This window comes from Scyliorhinus torazame, chromosome 6, assembly GCF_047496885.1.
Source record: "Scyliorhinus torazame isolate Kashiwa2021f chromosome 6, sScyTor2.1, whole genome shotgun sequence".
In the NCBI taxonomy this organism is placed as follows: Eukaryota; Metazoa; Chordata; class Chondrichthyes; order Carcharhiniformes; family Scyliorhinidae; genus Scyliorhinus; species Scyliorhinus torazame.
Window position 1 is genome coordinate 312,425,647 of NC_092712.1, and position 21,440 is coordinate 312,447,086.

At 49.5% G+C, this 21,440-nt stretch overlaps 1 protein-coding gene across 2 annotated transcripts in view; it reads left to right on the forward strand.

Moving 5' to 3' along the window:
• The first annotated feature begins 217 nt into the window (after positions 1-217).
• Positions 218-21,440, forward strand: part of limd1a (LIM domains containing 1a) — an 83,574-nt gene continuing 62,351 nt past the window's right edge. For both annotated transcript variants that reach the window (XM_072510081.1, XM_072510082.1), the window contains exon 1: positions 218-409. In XM_072510081.1, coding sequence (XP_072366182.1) covers positions 379-409 — 31 coding nt within the window. In that variant the 5' untranslated portion in view covers positions 218-378. The remainder of the gene's footprint in view (positions 410-21,440) is intronic.

A 21,440-nucleotide genomic window follows, 5' to 3' on the forward strand; every position in this document is an offset into this window, starting at 1 on the left:
AGCCCCCCCCAAGACCCCCAGCCAGGGCGCCAGCCCCCCGGGCAGCCCCCCTGCCCAGCCCTGCCCACCCCAACGGGCACCGCGCCCCCCCTGCCCGGCAGGGAACCCCTGAATTGGGCGGGATCCCCTGCAGCCCAGCCCGAGCCCCAGGGCGAGTCCCGGCTGCCCGCCAGCACCTCCCCTGCCAGCCCGGGGCAGTGCCACTTGCCCCGGGCGGCCTTCCCGCACCTCTCCGACTGCAGCCCGGCGCCGCTGGCTGGCGAGGAGCCCGCTTGCAGGGTTCGCCTGCCCGGGCACACCCTCCACATCCAGCCAGAGAGCGGAGCGTCCAGGGCTGAACTCAAACTAGAAGCTCTCACCCAGAGGCTGGAGCAGGAAATGGACGCAAACCCGAAAGCGGAATATTTCGGTGAGATTATTCTTTGATTCAGTGTTGTTGCTGCAGCAGCTTGTTGTTGTGTGAATCCCTGCCTATTTCATGCAGTTTCCAGTCTGTGTCTCTTGCTGCTGTTGTGAATTTCGGGCTGCTGTTGGCAATTGATTTTGTTCCCCAAAATATACTCTCAAAATGTTGTAAAAGTACATTATAGTAAGTGCCTGAAGATTGCACTTGTCCCCAGACAGTATGTCCCATTTCTCTGTGCTTTTGTACAAGTGGAATTACCGTTACCCCCTTCTGCCCCCCCAGGCGGCCTGCTCATCCTATTGAGTCTTGGAGAGGGTGGGTGACGTTTAGGGTGGGTGAAATTGAGTCTGGGAGAGGGGTGGGTGAAACTGAGTCTGGGAGAGGGGTGGGTGAAGTTTAGGGTGGGAGACGTTGAGTCTGGGAGAGGGGCGGGTGACGTTGAGTCTGGGAGAGGGGTGGGTGACGTTGAGTCTGGGAGAGGGGCGGGAGACGTTGAGTCTGGGAGAGGGGCGGGTGACGTTGAGTCTGGGAGAGGGGTGGGTGACGTTGAGTCTGGGAGAGGGGCGGGTGACGTTGAGTCTGGGAGAGGGGCGGGGTGACGTCGAGTCTGGGAGAGGGGCGGGTGACGTCGAGTCTGGGAGAGGGGCGGGTGACGTTGAGTCTGGGAGAGGGGCGGGTGACGTCGAGTCTGGGAGAGGGGTGGGTGACGTTGAGTCTGGGAGAGGGGTGGGTGACGTCGAGGCTGGGAGAGGGGTGGGTGACGTTGAGTCTGGGAGAGGGGTGGGTGAAGTTTAGGGTGGGTGACGTTGAGTCTGGCAGAGGGGTGGGTGAAGTTAATTCCTCAGCCAGCGTCCAGAGTCCTTTTGGTTACAGAACAAGAGTTGGGCGGCACGGGCAGCACAGTGGTTAGCACTGTTGCTTCACAGTGCCAGGGATCCGTGTTCGAATCCCCGGCTTGGGTCTGTGCGGAGTCTGCGCGTTCTCCCCGTGTCAGCGTGGGTTTCTGGTTTAGCACAGGGCTAAATCGCTGGCTTTGAAAGCAGACCAAGGCAGGCGAGCAGCACGGTTCAATTCCCGTACCAGCCTCCCCGAACAGGCGCCGGAATGTGGCGACTAGGGGCGTTTCACAGTAACTTCCTTCGAAGCCTACTTGTGACGAGCGATTTTCATTCATTTAATTTCCTCCGGGTGCTCTGGTTTCCTCCCACAAGTCCCGAAAGAAGTGTTGTTAGGTGAATTGGACATTCTGAATTCTCCCTCTGTATATTCAAACAGGCGCCGGAGCGTGGCGACTAGGGGCTTTTCACAGTAACTTCATTGCAGTGTTACTGTGAGCCTACTTGTGACAATAATAAAAAGATTATTAGATTATTACCCGCTACCATGGCAACAGAGTCACCTCCCCTCGCCTCCCCCTGTGGACAGTTTCTGTGGTTTCTGTCGTGGACACTTGCTAACGTTTGAACTCCATTCCCATCGTTCATTTATCAGCAGCGTGATGATCTCATCCCTTGCATGTTACAGAGAGATGGCGCCATTCAAGGATGAATGTTTACAAAAGGTTATCTGTAAAACTATCCAGATAAGGTTTCACAGTCAATGTTTATACAACATAGAGACTTGAGGACACAAACCAAGGATGGCGGGCCAGTGCGCTGCTGAGGGAGTGCCACACTGTCAGAGGAGATGTTAAAGCCATTTACCTGCTCGGGTGGGTGTGAAAGATCCCATGGTGTTATTTCGAAGAAGGGCAGGAGAGTTATCCTCGGTGCCCTGGTCAATATTTATCCTTCAATCAACATTGCTAAAAACGAACATTATCTCCCTATGACGTTGCTGTTGTGGGATCTTGCTGTGTACATATTGCCTGCTGCATTTCCCACATTACAACAGTGACTACAATCCTTCACTGGCTGTACAACATTTTAACATGTCCACTGGCCATGAAACCTGCTATGTAAATGCATGCCGTGAGGGCGGCACAGTGGCACAGTGGTTGGCACTGCAGCCTCACGGCGCTGAGGACCCAGGTTCGATCCCGGCCCCAGGTCACTGTCCGTGTGGAGTTTGCACATTCTCCCCGTGCCTGCGTGAGTCTCACCCCCACAAACCAAAGATGTGCAGGGTAGATGGATTTGGGGGAAAGAATAATTGGGTACTCTAAGTGTATCGAAAGAAATGCGAGCCGTTCATTCAAGATGGAATGACACAACACAGAAGGGGGCCACTCCATCCATCATACCGGTGCTGTAGAGACCGGAGTAGCCCAGTCACCCTGCTCTTTCTGTCGTAGCTCTGTAAATTATTTCCCTTAGAGGGGATGTGAGGAAAAACCTTTTCAGCCAGAGGGTGGTGGGAGTCTGGAACTCGCTGCCTGAAAGGGTGGTGGAATTACCATTGAATGTGGGTATTGAAATCCGAGAGGAATGCTGTGATAAAATTAAAGAGATTAACATAAGACAGGGAGGAGCTTGTGAGTGGTCTGGCCGGCTTAAAATTTGATAAATTTTGGGCAGCACAGTGGCGCAGTGGTTAGCACTGATGCCTCACAGCGCTGAGGTCCCAGGTTCGATCCCGGCTCTGGGTCACTGTCCGTGTGGGGTTTGCACATTCTCCCCGTGCTTGCGTGAGTCTCACCCCCACAACCCAAAGATGTGCAGGGTAGGTGGATCGGCCCCGCTAAATTGCCCCTGAATTGGAAAAAATGAATAAATAAATTTATTTTTAAAAAAAAAAAAGAAAAAAAATTTGATAAATCTCCAGGACTGGATGAAAGGCAGGTGGCTTTCCCAGGCAGCTGAGTGAGGCAAGGGAGGAAATAGCAGGGGCGCTGGCAATAATTTTCAATTCTCTCTTCCCTTAGGAGAGGTGCTGGAGGACTAGAGAATAGCCAATGTTTAAGAACATTATTCCCTTCATTATTCAAGAAGGGAGGAAGTGATAAGCTAGGAAACTACAGGCCAGTCAGTCTAACCTCGTGGTGGGAAAACTATGAGAAGCAATTCTGAGATACAGAATAAATCTGCTTTTGGAGAGACAAGGATTAATCAAGAACAGTCAGCATGGTTTTGTTAAGGGGGGGTGGGGGGGGGAGGGTGGGGGGGGGGGGTCATATCTGACCAACTGGATTGAATTTTTCGAAGACATGACCAGGTGCCTGGATGAGCAAAATGCAATTGACGTAGTCTACTTGGACTTCAGCAAGGCTTTTGATACGGTTCCACATGGGAGACTGATAGTGAAGATAAGAGCCCATGGGATCTAAGGCAATTTGGCAAATTGGATCCAGAATTGGCTGAGTGGCAGGAAGCAGAGGCTGATGGTCGAGGGGTGTTTTTCTGACTGGAAGCCTGTGTCCAGTGGGGTCCCACAGGGATCAGTATTGGGGCCCTTGCTGTTTGTGGTATACATAAATGATTTGGAAATGAATGTGGGAGGGTTGATCAGTGAGTTCACGGATGATGTGAGAATTGGTGGGGTGGTGAACAGTGAGGAGGATAGCCTTCGATTACAGGAGGATATAGACGGGCTGGTCAGAGGGGCTGATCAGTGGCAAATGGAATTCAATCCGGATAAGTGAGAGGTGATGCACTTGGGCAGGACAAACAAGGCAAGGGAATACATGATAAACGGCAGGACCCTGGGAAGCACTGAGGATCAGAGGGATGTACACCTGTCCCTTAAGGTAGCAGGGCATGTGATATAGCTGCCTTTAAGCAGGGAGGTTAGGCTGGAAATGTATAAAATGTTGGTCAGGCCACAGCTAGAGTATAATCTTTATTATTGTCACAAGTAGGCTTACATTAACACTGCAATGAAGTTACTGTGAAAATTCCCGAGTCGCCACACTCCAGCGCCTGTTCGGGTACACTGAGGGAGAATTCAGAATGTCCAATTCACCTAACATTTTTCGGGACTTGTGGGAGGAAACCGGAGGAAACCCACGCAGTCACGGTGAGAACGTGCAGACTCCGCACAGACAGTGATCCAAGCCGGGAATCGGACCCTGGGACACTGGCGCTGTGAAGCAGCAGTGCTAACCACTGTGCTACCGTGCCGCCCATCTTGTGTGCAGTTCTGAAATCTACATTTTGGAGGGATGTGATAGCACTGTGCAGATGAGATTTACCAAGATGTTGCCTGGGCTGGAGAGTTTTCGTTATGAAGTGAGATTGGAAGGGTGGCGCAGTGGTTACCACTACTGCCGGGTCACTGTCCGTGTGGCGTTTGCACATTCTCCCCGCCTTTGCGTGGGTCTCACCACCCCACAACCCAAAGATGTGCAGGGTAGGTGGATTGACCACGCTAAATTGCCCCTTAATTGGGGAAAAAAAAGAACTGGTACTCTAAATTTGTAAAAGAAAGAAGAGAAATTGGATTGACTGGGGTTGTTTTCCGTGGAACAGAGGAGCTTTAGGAGGGACATGACTGAGACGTATAAAATTGTGAGGATAGAGTAGACAGGAAGAAACTTTTCCCCTTGGTGGAGGGATCAATGTCCAGGGGCATAGATTTAAGATAAGGGGCAGGAGGTTTAGAGGGGATGTGAGGAAATGTTTTTTCAGAGGATGATGGGAGTTTGGAACTCGCTGCCTGAAAGGCAGAGACCCTCACAACATTTTTTTAAAAAAAATTCAGAGTACCCAATTTATTTTTTCCAATTAAGGGGCAATTTAGCGTGGCCAATCCACCCAGCCTGCACGTCTTTGGGTTGTGGGGGCGAAACCCACGCAAACACGGGGAGAATGTGCAAACTCCACACGGACAGTGACCCAGAGACGGGATCGAACCTGGGACCTCGGGACCATGAGGCAGCAGTGCTAACCCACTGCGTCACCGTGCTGCCCCCCCCCCCCCATAACATTTAAGAAATATTTAGGTGTGCAGTTGTGATCCCAGGGCCGACAAGGCTATGGGACAAGTGTTGGAAAATGGGATTAGAATACCTAGGTGGTTGTTTTGGATCGATGCAGAAGCAATGGACAGGAGGGTCTTGTTTGTGCTGGTGACTCTGCTCCCATCACCCTATCAGGCAATACATCCCAGATCGCAACTTGCTGTGTTTTCTTTTTTTTTTAAATGGTTTCCTCCGGTTGCCTCTGGTCCTGAAATCGGCCCCTTAGTTAACCATCCTTCCACCATTCAATATTTTCTTACCACCATCAAAATTAACTTAAACTAATACCTCAACCCAAAGTTGAAACCAGGATGACTTTAAAAAAATAATTTACAGTACCCAATTAGTTTCTTTGCAATTAAGGGGCAATTTAACGCGGCCAATCCACCTACCCTGCACATCTTTGGGTTGTGGGGGGTGAGACCCACGCAGACACGGGGAGAATGTGCAAACTCCACACGGACAGTGACCCGGGGCCGGGATCGAATCATGTCCTTGGTGCCGTGAGGCAGCTGTGCTAACCCACTGCTCCACCGTGCCGCCCCATAACAAGGATGAATTAATATCGGGAGCAAGAGTTGCTGATCTGGGGTCCCTCTTGTCAGTGTAGTTGACATTCTTTTTTAAGAGTCATGTGATCTCAAAGAAGCGTATAAACCAGCAAGTGGGCGGCACGGTAGCACAGTGGTTAGCACTGTTGCTTCACAGCGCCAGGGTCCCAGGTTCGATTCCCGGCAGGGTCACTGTCTGTGCGGAGTCTGCACGTTCTCCCCATTGTCATAATATCCACTCATGTATATAATGAGATGCAGACAGGCAGTGATTGACACACAGGATAACCAATGAACACACACGACACATAACAACCAATCACCAGACAGGACACCACCACTATAAAGCACACAGGGCATTAAGGCTCTCCCTCTCTCTACAGGACACAGCTACTGAGATAGTCAGAGTGCACAAGCCAGTGAGCACTATCACCATGAGGTAGAGAGCTAGTCTGGTCAAGCCAGTAGGAGGTTATCAGTTAGACTGATAGAGAGTCAACTCACAGCAGACCATGTACAGCAATCAGGAATTGTTGGACCATCTCCTGTATCAGAAGCCTGTTTCCAATTTCACTGCATCCAGTTGCAGTCAACATTGAACCAACTTACTTAACACATCACCATGTCTGCGTGGGTTTCCTCCGGGTGCTCCGGTTTCCTCCCACGAGTCCCAAAAGACGTGCTGTTAGGTGAATTGGACATTCTGAATTCTCCCTCTGTGTACCCGAACAGGTGCCGGAATGTGGCGACTAGGAGATTTTCACAGTATCTTCATTGCAGTGTTAATGTGAGCCTACTTGTGACAATAAAGATTATTATTATTAAAACTGTGGGAAGTTTGCTTTGCCTGAAGCTGGACTCCTGGCCCAGTCTGATCCTGTTTAATTCCACCGTGTAAGTAGTTTGGGACACCAAAACTACACTTCCCCACTTTTAGAAACATCAAATCCCTACAGTGCAGAAGGAGGACGTTCGGCCCATTGAGTCTGCAACAATCCTCTGAAAGAGGTCCCTACCGAGGCCCACTCCCTTGTCCTCGCCCCTGTAACCCCACCCAACCGGCACAATGTGTTCTGGGGTCTGGGCTTTTTAAAAATAAAAAAAAAAATTTGGAGTACCCAATTCATTTTTTACAATTAAGGGACAATTTAGCGTGGCCAATCGACCTACCCTGCACATCTTTGGGGGGCTGGTTTAGCACACTGGGCCAAATTGCTGGCTTTTAAGGCAGGCCAGCAGCATGGTTCAATTCCCGTACCAGCCTCCCCGAACAGGCGCCGGAATGTGGCGACTAGGGGCTTTTCACAGTAACTTCGTTTGAAGCCTACTTGTGACAATAAGCGATTTTGATTTTAAACCCACGCAAACACGGGGAGAATGTGCAAACTCCACACGGACAGTGACCCAGAGCCGGGATCGAGCCTGGGACCTCGGCGCCACCGTGCTGCCCGGGTTTGGGCTTTTTAAATGTAGCAGTTCCGCTGGAAGAATACGTTTACGAGTCGATTTTGTTAAAAGCTTCAGCTTTGCGGAGGCTGCTGGGGGTACAATCACCTCGTACCAGCTGAATTTGGGGAACCCAGTTGTAGACAATCAAGTGGGATGCTACACGTACAGCCCCGAGCATTTTCATAGCCTTACACTGTTGATTTGGATGTGTTTATTGTCACGTGTACCGAGGTACAGTGAAAAGTATTTTTCTGCGAGCAGCTCAACAGATCATTAAGTACATGGGAAGAAAAGGGAATAAAAGAAAATACATAATAGGGCAACACAACATATACAATGTAACTACATAAGCACCGGCATCGGATGAAGCATACAGGGTGTAGTGTTAATGAGGTTAGTCCATAAGAGGGTCATTTAGGAGTCTGGTAACAGTGGGGAAGAAGCTGTTTTTGAATCTGTTCGTGCGTGTTCTCAGACTTCTGTATCTCCTGCCCGATGGAAGAAGTTGGAAGAGTGAGTAAGCCGGGTGGGAGGGGTCTTTGATGCTGCCCACTTTCCCCAGGCAGCGGGAGGTGTAGATGGAGTCAATGGATGGGAGGCAGGTTCGTGTGATGGACTGGGCTATGTTCACGATTCTCTGAAGTTTCTTGCGGTCCTGGGCCGAGCAGTTGCCATACCAGGCTGTGATGCAGCCCGATAGGATGCTTTCTATGGTGCATCTGTAAAAGTTGGTACGAGTTAATGTGGACATGCCAAATTTCGTTAGATTCCTGAGGAAGTATAGGCGCTGTTGTGCTTTCTTGGTGGTAGCGTTGACGAGGGTGGACCAGGACAGATTTTGGAGTTGTGCACACGTAGGAATTTGAAACTGCTAACCATCTCCACCTCGGCCCCGTTGATGCTGACAGGGGTGTGTACATTACTTTGCTTCCTGAAATCAATGACCAGATCTTTAGTTTTGCTGGCATTGAGGGAGAGAGTGTTGTCGCTGCACCACTCCACCAGGTTCTCTATTTATTCCCACTCTCCTGCAGTGTTAGTTTCTGAGACCCACTCCAGGCCCGACCCTCTGATTGGGTTCTGTCTGCGTACGCGCTCCTTGTTGTCATAACTAAAGCTGTTAGTCAGAAACAGTTGATTAAAATTCAAGTCTTTCCTCTTCGACTGTTCTGAAGTTTCTCTCTTGCTTGAAGAGCCTTGCCCCATTTCAGGAGAGTAATCCGGCACAAAATGATTTACTTTGTGTCTCTGACCGCAATTTTTCTGCTTTGAAAATGTTGGACATGAGGAGATTGTGTGTCACAAACTGTCCAGGTGTTTCCAGCAGAATGATAAAGGATCAGGTAACAATAAAGCAAAATACCTTTGTCTTTTATCTTGTACCTTTGCCGAGGTCCCCAATGGTTTAGTAAAGGAATGCCACGCATTCCGACCCAGTCCGTGTTTAATATGGAGCTTCATAAATGCCATTTAAAGATCGACAGATCTTGATGTTCTGATTTCGGATTCATCCACAAGGTAACTGCTCTAAAAACATTCAAACATACAAATGAGGAGCAGGAGGAGGCCATTCAGCCCCTCTCAGCTGCTTCCCCATTCAATAGGATCATGGCTGATCTGATTGTAACCTCCACCCCATCTCCCCGTGAACCCCTTTGCTCATTATGAATCTATCTATCTCTGTCCTAAAATCATTCGAAGACTCTGCTTCTACCACGATTTGATTAAAATTTAGAGTACCCAATTTTGATTTCCAATTAAGGGGCAATTTAGCGTGGCCAATCCATCTACCCTGCACATCTTTGGGTTGCGAGGGAGAGACCCACGCAGACACGGGGAGAATGTGCAAACTCCACATGGACAGTGACCCAGGGCCGGGTTTGAACCCGGGTCCTTGGCGCCATGAGGCAGCAGTGCTAACCCACCGCGCCACCCGCGCTTCTACCGCCTTTTGAGGAAGAGCGTTCCAAAGATTCACTGCCTTCAGAATCTTAAATGAGCGGCCTCTTATTTTGAAACGGTCTTTTCAACAAGGGTGGTTTCCAGCATGTACAAACGGCAATGAGAATTCGATAGGACGGAATCTTCTAGCTTGCGTTGCTAGAATTCAGGGACACCTGGATCTGGCTCTTCCAACTAATAATCTTTATTGTCACAAGTAGGCTTTCATTAACATTGCATTGAAGTTACTGTGAAAAGCCCCTAGTCGCCACATTCCGGTGCCTGTTCGGGTACACTGAGGGAGAATTCAGAATGTCCAATTCACCTAACAAACCCGTCTTTCGGGACTTTGGGGAGGAAACCGGAGCGCCCGGAGGAAACCCACGCAGACACGGGGAGAACGTGCAGACTCCGCACAGACAGTGACCCAAGCCGGGAAGCTAACCACGGTGCCACCTACATTATTGCCCATCTGGCTTCGTGGGGAAGCATACAGACAATTAAAAAAATTCTTTCATGGGATGTGGGTATTACTGGCTTGACCACCATTTGTAGCCCAACCCTGATTGCCCTGGAGGCTTGAGTGGTGACTTGCCCTTTTTGAACGGCTGCAGTCCACCTGGTTTCTGTAGCGGTTTTGCTGGGCCAATTCAAAGGGCAGAAGTCGACCACGTTGCTGTGGGTCTCCAGTCACATGTAGGCCAGGCCAGGTGACTCCCTTCCCTAAAGGACACAATAGGGAACCAGATGGGTTTTTACCAACGATTGATGTTAGATTGATGGTCACCGTTAACTAAGACTAGCCTCTAGATTTACCAATTTGGAATTTGAATTCCATTAGCTGCCGTAGCGGGATTTGAACCCGTCTCCAGCGCCAGGGTCTCTGCATTCCTAATCCAGTGATGTTACCACGTTGCCACCGTCTGCCCAGCTGGAACAGGGTGATTGGCCTATTACAGCCATCAATGTTTTCTATTGTGCTAGGTATGACCCTAACAGGTTCTCCCCCAATCCCTGATGACGTCAGTTTTTATTAAGGTTCCTAGGCCCCACACGCTGCCTTGACATCAAGGCCGTGGTTTGGACCATGGTCGTTCTGCAGGAGTTTCGGATTTAGACATTTGTAAGACCGCTACTTCCCTTGATTCGAGTCAGTCCATTCAGTGAATTTCACAGGAATTTCATTTCATTGAGAACTGAGAACACCAGTTTATGGGTTTACAGTTGGTCACCTCACTGGAGTGTCCTATCTTCTTGGAGATGCTGATGAATAATGCAATCTTACACATGTCCAATGTCCAATTCGCTCAGCAAGATCGTTAACTGGCTTTTAGCTAGAGATTGGATAATAAGGATGCCCTGATTGTTGTGGCTTTGAGTTGGAATAGTCTGACGATATTCAATTGGAGGAGATGATCTAGTGCCAATGTCAAATTTCTAATGTACTTCTGCCTCTGATAAATGTCAATGTTTCCTCTTGAGGTACATCTTCTGGTGTTTGACTGCACCGAGACTAACATCTCTGATACCTAACCTTTGTCACCTTGTTCATTAAGAAGTCTTATAACACCACGTTAAACTCCCAACAGGTTTATTTGGAGTCACTAGCTTTCGCAGCGTAGCTCCTTCACCAGGTAATCAGGTTCACTCACCTAATGAAGGAGCTACGCTCTGAAAGCTAGTGATTCCAAATCAACCTGTTGGACTTTAACCTGGTGTTGTAAGACTTCGTACTGGTGCCCACCCCAGTCCAAAGGCAGCATCTCCACATCATGGCTACCATTGTTCATGTGTGAGCTTCCAACAGTGATTGTTTAGACTGGATCCCAACCAAACCTAATGCTCGCTTTACTTTGTGTCCATGTATCTGCTACTCTTGCCCTATGTTATTAGGGCATTAGTGGTGATCTTTTAGGAATCACTGGAGGCAGGAAGGGTGCCAGAGGACTGGAAAGTGGCTAATGTAACACCGCTGTTTAAGAAGGGGGGGGAGGCAGAAGATGGGAAATTATAGGCCAGTTAGCCTGACTTCGGTCATGGGTAAGATTTTAGAGTTCGTTATTAAACATGAGATTGTGGAGTACTTGGAAGTGCATGATGAAATAGGACTGGGTTAGCACGGCTTTGACAAAGGGAAGTTGTTATAACCTGCCTACTTACGATTGGCTGGGGACTAATGACTATCCCACAATCCTATGGGAGTATGAACTTCCCCAATGAGGGGGGCGGAGAAACTCCTAGTATAAATAAGCTGGCCAGTTCAGGAACCAGCAGGAAGGAGAAGGTAGCAAGGGAAGTTACTGCTACTGTTATATATATATATATATATATATTGTTATAGTAAATAAACGTTATTATTTTGTATCCTTAAAACTCGTGCTGGATTCTTCGTGGCCCTTACAAAACTGGCGACGAAGGTAAAAGTGAATAGCTGTCTACACTGCTGAAGCCACCTCCCTGGATTTTTGTTGGATACAGGTTGGAAGTTGTTTTCTATTATACCATGCCTCTGTACGGACGTTTGGATGTTTTTGATGCTGCGCTGGAAAGCTGGAACCAGTACACACAACGGATGCGTTACTATTTCCGGGCAAACAATATCACTGAAAACGAGCGCCAGGTGGTCATATTGCTCACCGCCTGCGGGCCGCATACGTTTGGGGTGATTAGGAGCCTTACATACCCAGCTGCGCCGGACACCAAAACGTTTGACGAACTTGTGAATATAGTGGGGCAACACTTTAACCCAACCCCGTCCACGATAGTCAAGCGTTACCGGTTTAATACCGCTGAGAGGACCCCTGGAGAATCCCTTGCCGATTTTTTTTTTATCCAGGCTATGCGGGATTGCGGAATACTGTGACTATGGTGAGACCTTGTCAGAAATGTTACACAACCGTTTGGTTTGCGGTATTAACAATGCAGCAACCCAGAGAAAGTTGTTAGCGGAGCCAACATTGACTTTTCAACAGACAATACAAATAGTCTTGTCCCGAGAGAGCGCAGAGCGAGGAGTACAGGAGCTACAGGGAATGGAAGTGCATGCCTTGGGGCGCAACCCTTTCCGCCCAAAAACGTCCCCCCGCACTCCTGTGGTACCTTGGGCGAGGCAACGACCGGACCGACGCCAGTGGCCATCGAACATTCCTCCCCGAAGGGAGCCTTCTCCAGAGCCAATGGATGAGGAGCCATGTCCGTGTCAGACTTGTAGGCGCCGACCCCGTCGCGGACGGCGGTCCTGGGGACGCCAGAGGCGCCGTCGTTCCGACCGAAACTGGGACCAGCCCAGGGGCCATAACTGGGACCAGCCCAGAGGCCGTACCTTCCATGTGGATGAACCTGAGGACGTGGAGGCGGAGGACGACTGCCTGCAGCTGCATTGTGTGGCAGCTCCCCGTGTGGCCCCCATTAAGGTGACAGTACGGGTCAATGGCCACCCGCTGGAGATGGAGTTGGATACTGGCGCAGCGGTCTCCGTGATCGCCCAGAGGACATTCGACCGCATCAAGCAGGGTATACAGACCCTTACATTAACTGACTCACAGGCCAGGTTGGCCACCTACACGGGGGAACCACTGGACATTGCAGGAACTACAATGACCCCTGTTGTCTATGGACGCCAGGAGGGGCGTTTCCCACTTATCGTAGTGCGTGGCCATGGGCCCAGCCTGTTGGGTCGGGACTGGTTGCGCCATTTGCGGTTGCAATGGCAGCACATCCTCCAAACAGTTTCTGGAGGGTTGACTGAGGTGCTAGGACGATACCCAGAGGTATTCCAGCCTGGTTTGGGGAAAATAAAAGGGGCCGTAGCCCGTATCCAAGTTGAACCAGGAGCCACGCTGCGCTATTTCCGGGCGCGCCCAGTGCCTTACGCTTTGCTCGAGAAGGTAGAAGGGGAGCTCACTCGTTTGGAGAGTTTGGGTATTATCAGGCCTGTCCGTTTTGCTGACTGGGCAGCACCAATTGTACCAGTAATGAAGCCAGATGCCACAGTTCGCTTGTGTGGCGACTATAAACTTACAGTGAATACAGTTTCCCGACTCGACCGATACCCAATGCCTCGCATAGAGGATCTCTACGCCAAACTTGCAGGTGGACTCTCATTCACAAAATTAGATATGAGTCACGCCTACCTGCAGTTGGAGCTGGACCCTGCCTCCCGACCATCTGTAACATTTAACACACACCGGGGCCTGTATGAATATACACGGTTGCCCTTTAGAGTATCCTCTGCCTGCGCAATTTTTCAACGTGTTATGGAGGGCATTTTGAGAGGTTTACCACGTGTGGCTGTCTACCTAGATGACGTGTTGATTACAGGGACGTCGGAGCAAGAGCATTTGGAAAAACTGGAGGCTGTCCTTAGACGCCTTTCGGAGGCTGGAGTCCGTTTACATCACACAAAGTGTGTATTTCAGGCAAAAGAAGTAGTCTACCTAGGTTATCGGGTGGACCGCGAGGGTCTGCACCCCGTCGCAGAGAAGGTGCGTGCAACTCAACATGCCCCCACCCCAACTGACACTTCGCATCTTCGTTCTTTTCTCGGTCTCGTAAACTATTGCGGGAAGTTCCTTCCCAATCTGGCAACTACGCTGGCCCCCTTACACCTGCTGCTAAAGAAAAATCACACCTGGGTTTGGGGTCAGCCGCAAGAAGCCGCTTTCTGGCGGGTAAAGCAACAATTGTCGTTGTCTGGGTTACTAACCCACTATGATCCTGGAAAGCCTTTGCTCGTCACATGTGATGCATCCCCGTATGGTATTGGGGCCGTCCTGTCCCACAAGATGGAGAACGGGGCCGAGCGACCGATAGCTTTCGCCTCCCGCACATTGACTGCAGCGGAGAAAAAGTACGCGCAGATCGGGAAGGAGGGCCTGGCAGTGGTTTTCGCGGTGAAACGCTTCCACCAGTATGTGTACGGCCGCCGTTTCACTATCGTGACTGATCATAAGCCCCTGCTGGGACTCTTCAGAGAGGATAAGCCAATACCGCCCATTGCTTCTGCACGGATCCAGCGCTGGGCTTTGTTGCTTGCTGCATATGAGTATTCTCTGGAGCACAAACCAGGTACGCAGATAGCAAATGCCGACGCACTGAGCCGATTGCCTTTATCGACCGGCCCCATGTCGACCCCCACGACCAGTGAGGTGGTTGCAACCCTAAATTTTATGGACACCTTGCCTGTCACGGCATCATAGATCCGTGAGTGGACCCAGACGGAGCCAGTCTTGTCAAAGGTTCGGCACATAGTCCTGTATGGTGGGCAGCACAGACAGCTCCCAGGCGAGTTACGGGCATTTTCCTCCAAGCTGTCAGAGTTCAGCGTGGAAGACGGCATCCTCTTGTGGAGGACGCGTGCGATTGTCCCGGAAAAAGGCCAGGAGCTGATATTATCAGACTTGCACAATGGGCATCCGGGCGTGACCAAGATGAAAATGTTGGCCCGGAGTTATGTCTGGTGGCCAGGCCTCGACACCGACATTGAGAAGGTGGCCCAAAACTGCTCCATTTGCCAGGAGCATCAGAAGCTTCCGCCGGCCGCGCCCCTACATCACTGGGAATGGCCAGGGCGGCCTTGGGCACGCTTACATGCAGATTTCGCAGGCCCTTTTCAGGGATCCATGTTCCTTCTACTAATTAACATCCAGTCAAAATGGCTGGAGGTGCATAAGATGCAGGGGACAACGTCCTGCGCGACAATTGAAAAGATGCGTTTATCATTTAGTACGCATGGCCTCCCCGAGGTGCTGGTCACGGATAATGGCACTCCATTCACGAGTGAGGAGTTTGCTAGGTTTACAAAGATGAATGGCATCCGCCATATCTGCACTGCCCCTTACCACCCGGCTTCAAATGGGTTGGCAGAGCGTGCAGTGCAAACATTCAAAAGAGGCCTAAAGAAGCAGTCTTCCGGATCAATGGGCATGAGACTGGCTCGCTTTTTGTTTACGTACAGGACCACCCCCCATGCAGTGACTGGGGTAGCTCCCGCAGAACACCTAATGGGCCGAAGACTTCGCACCCGCCTTAGTATGGTCTTCCCGGACATTGGCGCAAAAGTACGCCGTACACAAGAACGGCAGGGACAGGGATTGTCTGGCATCGTCCGATTTGGCAGTTTTCGCCCGGTGACCCAGTATTCGTGCGGAATTTTGCTGGTGGTGCCCAATGGGTTCCTGGTGTAATCTTTCGCCAAACGGGCCCTATATCTTACCAAGTGCAAGCCCAGGGTCGTCTCCAGCGAAAACATGTAGACCACGTCCGGTCCAGAAGATCATCCCCTCAAAAGATTCCCCGCCCCTGGAGCTCATTTCAACAGCCGCAAAGACCAGAGACAAGGGAAGGTAGTCCTCAAAATCTTCCACTGGTGCCTCACTCGAAGCCTGCGCAGGTCGTTACGGGACCGAATGGAGATAGAGACGCTGACATGATGGAGGCAGCAGACTCTGACTCCGAGATGGAGACACAGGATGAATCAGAGGGGGAATCCTCGGGTCCACAGGCCGTGGATGTACAACCGCGCCGTCCATCACGGAAGCGCCGGTCTCCGTCTCGTTACACGCCGCCTGATCCAGCGCCGCGTGCAAATGGCGTCCGGCCTGCGGCCAAACGAGTTCGACGCCTTCCTTCGCCAGGGTCTTCGGTGGATTCCTTGGACTTTGGGGGGGAGGGATGTTATAACCTGCCTACTTACGATTGGCTGGGGACTAATGACTATCCCACAATCCTACGGGAGTATGAACTTCCCCAATGAGGGGGGCGGAGAAAGTCCTAATATAAATAAGCTGGCCAGTTCAGGAACCAGCAGGAAGGAGAAGGTAGCAAGGGAAGTTACTGCTACTGTTATATATATATATATATATTGTTATAGTAAATAAACGTTATTATTTTGTATCCTTAAAACTCGTGCTGGATCCTTCGTGGCCCTTACAAAAGAGGTCATGTCTGACAAATCTGTTAGAGTTCTTTGAGGAGGTAACAAGGAAGTTAGACAAAGGAGAACCAGTGGACGGGATTTATTTAGATTTCCAGAAGGCCTTTGACAAGGTGCCGCACAGGAGACTGTTAAATAAGTTAAAACCCATGGTGTTAAGGGTAAGATCCTGGCATGGATAGAGGATTGGCTGACTGGCAGAAGGCAGAGAGTGGGGATAAAGGGGTCTTTTTCCGGAATGCAGCCGGTAACTAGTGGTGTGCCTCGGGTTTGTGCTGGGACCACAACCTTTCACAATATACATTAATGATCTGGAAGAAAGCACTGAAGGCACTGTTGCTAAGTTTACAGATGATACCAAAGATCTGTAGAGGGTCAGGTAGTATTGAGGAAGCAAGGGGGCTGCGGAAGGATTTGGACAGGCTAGGCGAGTGGGCAATGAAGTGGCAAATGAAATACAATGTGGAAAAGTGTGAGTTTATGCACTTTGGAAGGAGGAATTTAGGCATAGACTATTTTCTAAATGGGGAACTGCTTCGGAAAGCAGAAGCACAAAGGGACTTGGGAGTCCTTGTTCACGATTCTCTTAAGGTTAATGTGCAGGTTCCATCGGCAGTTAAGAAGGCAAATGCAATGTTAGCATTCATGTCAAGAGGGCTAGAATACAAGATCAGGGAGGTACTTCTGAGGCTGTATAAGGCTCTGGTCAGACCCCATTTGGAGTATTGTGAGCAGTTTTGGGCCCCATATCTAAGGAAGGATGTGCTGGTCTTGGAAAGGGTCCAGAGGAGGTTCACAAGAATGATCCCTGGAATGAAGAACTTGTCGTATGAGGAACGTTTGAGGACTCTGGTTCTGTACTCGTTGGAGTTTAGAAGGATGAGAGGTGATCTTATTGAAACTTACAGGATACTGCGAGGCCTGCATAGAGTGGACGTGGAGAGGATGTTTCCACTTGTAGGAAAAACTAGTACCAGAGGACACCATCTCAGACTAAAAGGAGATGAGCAGGAATTTCTTCAGCCAGCGGGTGGTGAATCTGTGGAACTCTTTGCCGCAGAAGGCTGTGGAGGCCAATTCACTGAGTGTCTTTAAGACAGAGATCGATAGTTTCTTAATTAATAAGGGTATCGGGGATTATGGGGAGAAGGCAGGAGAATGGGGTTGAGAAAATATCAGCCATGATTGAATGGTGGATCAGACTCGATGGGCCGAATGGCCTAATTCTGCTCCTATGTCTTATGGTCTTAACATATCCTGGTGTTAAACCTGGGTTATCCTGCCTTGCTCACTGCTGCGACAACTGATTGTACTCTCAACCTCCAAGAAGATAGAACTTTAGCACGTTGTCGTGGCTGACACTGCAGTGCAGTAATGAGGAAGTTCTGTTGTGTTGGATGTGCAGTTATTTACGATGAGATGCTGTAACCCAGCCGGTTTACTCAGGTGGGCGTTGAAGATCCCTTGATCTCATTGAGTAGACAAGCATGTTCTCTCCGTGCCCTGGTCTTCCTGTGCCCTGGTCAATATTTATCAGAAAACAAATGAACTTGTAATTCATTTCCTGTTGTGAGAATTTATTGTGCCAACAATTTTGTGCGGGCTTATTTGAAGAATTTATATATTTTTTTTAAAAAGCCTAGCTGTAGTTATATCAGTTGTCCTTTCAAACTTGGATTGGGCCTTGAGAGGATGTTTTGAGATGTATAACATGAAACGTAAGTGTTGGGAGTTGATGATCTGTCACTAGCAGTGGTTGTGCTGGGGAAGTTATTGAATTAAGAATGCCCCACAAGAAATATAGTTGCACTATATTAAATATATGTGGCACAATGTGATTTTTCTTCTTTCTATATCTTATCAGAACCCACCTTCCCAAAATACAGCTAATGGGGGCAGGGCGGTGTGGTAGGGACGAGAGAGAAACACTATTATTTTTGACGTTGCCACATAAGGATTACAGTGATACTGATCACTTGAGGGCGACGCGGTGTTGCAGTGGTTAGCTCTACTGCCTCAGGGCATCGAGGACCCAGGTTCGAATCCCGGCCCCCAGTCACTGTCCGTGTGGAGTTTGCACATTCTCTCCGTGTTTGCGTGGTTCTCACCCCCACAATCCAAAGATGTGCAGGGTAGGTAGATTGACCACTCTAAATTGCCCTTTAATTGGAAAAAAAAAATGGGTACTCTAAATTAAAAAATGTTTTAAATGATACTGATCACTGATCAGATGTCCCCAGACTGGGATATCTAGATCCTCTCATGGGATCCTCCTGCTTCTTCGCTATAGCTCTGTGACCATTGGGCAAGAAAGGAAATAAGCTGTATAATCGAAACATATCCTGATTTAATTGAACTTTGTTTAATTTGATTGGGATTTGTGGAAGATGGTTTTGTTTAGGCTGTTTTCCTTGGGTTGAGGGGGTCGATGGTGTTGGTTTTTGTCTCGAGGGCATTGGGGTACCCAATGTTGCCCTTAAAGGTCCAATTAAATTGGCAACAATACGCAATTTTGTCGCACCCTTTTAATATAGTGAAATGAAAAATGAAAATGGCTTATTGTCACAAGTAGGCTTCAAATGAAGTTCCTGTGAAAAGCCCCTAGTCGCCACATTCCGGCGCGCCTGTTCGGGGAGGCTGGCACGGCTGCTGGCCTTGGTCTGCTTTAAAAGCCAGCGATTTAGCCCAGTGCTGAACCAGCCCCTGAAATATTCAAATGGGCTTCACAGGAGCATTATCGGAGTTCCACACCGAGTCACCTCGGACCCGTGACCGAAAGGCTGGCCAAAGAGGTAGATTTGAAGGAACGTTTGAAAAGGAGTCGAGAGGTAGGAATAGGAGTGGCGCATTTGTTGCTTTGTAGATGCAGGCAACACATTCATCACAATTGTTGTTGACAGGAGCCCGGTGACATTTACTTTGTGTTTGATGTGCAACCATGTAGGTGATGGGCCTGGTTACACGGTTTCTCACCGGGTGGGTTTCCGTCATTGGATGTCGGCCCATTTCGTTCATGGGATTTTGTGTCACTTAATCCCAATGTGTTTACACAGGTCGTGCTCCATAACCATTGACAGGGATACTGACATCTCACGGGGCGAGCCGACATCTTCAGCTGTCTTGCGTACCCCCAGGCATCCAGTTAGGATTGGATTGTTGGGGGTCCTGAAGGAAGTTGCCGATCACTCTCACAATATCATAAAAAATACAGAAGAGGCCCTTCGGCCCATCGAGTCTGCACCGACACATGAAAAACACCTGACCTGACCTACCTCATCCCATTTGCCAGCACTTGGCCCATAGCCTGGAATGTTAAGATGTGCCAAGTACTCATCCAGGTACTTGCTGAAGGATGTGAGGCAACCCGCCTCTCCCACCCTCCCAGGCAGTGCGTTCCAGACCATCCCCACCCTCTGGGTAAACACGTTTTACCTCCCACCCCTCACTTTGAACTTGTATCCCCTCATCACAGACCCTTCAACTAAGGGGAACCGCTGCTCCCTATCCACCCTGTCCATGCCCCTCATAATCTTGTCCACCTCGATCAGGTCGCCCCTCAGTCTTCTCTGCTCCAGCGAACACAACCCAAGCCTATCCAACTCTCTTTATAACTTAAATGTTTCATCCCAGGCAACGTCCTGGTGAATCCTCTCTACGCCCCCTCCAGTGCAATCACATCCTTCCTATAATGTGGCGACCAGAACTGCACAACGTACTCCAGCTGTGGCCTCACCAAAGTTCTATACAACTCCAACATGACTTCCCTTATTTTGTAATCTATGCCCCGATTGATAAAGGCAAGTGTCCCATCCTTTTTCACCACCTTATTAACCTGCCTTCCAAGATCTATGGACTAACATGTCAAGGTCCCTTTGTTCCTCAGAACCTCCGAGTGTCAGGGCATTGATTGAATACTACTTTGTCAAATTTCTCCTTCCAAAGTATATAACCTCACACTTTTCAGGGTTAAATTTCATTATCTGCCCATTTGACCATCCCTCCTATATCTTCCTGTAACCCAAGACAATCAACCTCAATTTAAAAAAAATTAAATTTAGAGTACCCAATTATTTTTTTTCCAATTAAGGGGCAATTTAGCGTGGCCAATCCATCTACCCTACACATGTTTGGGCTGTGGGGGTGAAACCCACGCAGACACGGTGAGAATGTGCAAACTCCGCGCGGACAGTGACCCAGAGCCGGGATCGAGCCTGGGACCTCGGCTCCGTGAGGCAAGAACACTGCGCCACCCTGCTGCCCATCGACCTCACTGTTAACCACCCGGCCAATCTTTGTGTCATCCGTAAACATACTGATCCCCCCCCCCCCATGTAGTCATCTACGTCATTTATATAAATGACAAACAATAGGGGAGGCAGCACAGATCCCTGTGGTACGTCACTGGATACTTGCTTCCAGACACTAAAGCAGCCGTCTGTCTTCACCCTCTGTCTGCTGAAACTAAGCCAATTTTGAATCCACCGTATCATATTACCCTGTAACCCATGTGCATTTGCCGCCTTTATAAGTCTCCCATGTGGGACATTGTCAAAGGCTTTGCTGAAATCCATGTAAACTCCATCAACTGCACTACCCTCATCTTCAACCTGGTCACCACCTCAAAATTCAATCACATTTGTTTGGCATAACTTCCCGGAGACAGTGGCGTAGTGGTATTGTCACTGGACTAGTAATCCAGAGACTCTGGGTAATGCTCTAGGGACCTGGGTTCGAATCCCACCAGGGCAGTTGGTGGAATTTGAATTCAATAAAAATCTGGAATTGAAAGTCTAATGACGACCATTGTCGATTGTCATAAAAACCCATCAGGTTTACTAATGTCCTTTAGGGAAGGAAATCTGCCGACCTTGCGTGGTCTGGCCAACATGTGGCACAGCAATGTGGTTGACTCTTAAGTGCCCTCGGGAATGGGCAATAAATGCTGGTCCAGCTGGTGATACCTACATCCAATGCACAAATTATTTTTTTTAAAAAGCCATGCTGACTCTGCCTGACCAAACCTTGCCTCTCCAAGTGGAGGTAGATTCTCCCCTTCAGAATTTTCTCCAACAGTTTCCCGACCACTGATGTGAAACTTACTGGTCTGTAGTTCCCTGGCTCGTCTCTATAACCCTTCTTAAATAGTGGGAGCACATTAACTGTTCTCCAGTCCTCTGGCACCTCCCCCAGAGGCCAGAGAGGAGCCTTAGAGCTCCTGCAGTCTCCTTCCTCGCCTCCCACAGCCTGGGTACAATTCATCTG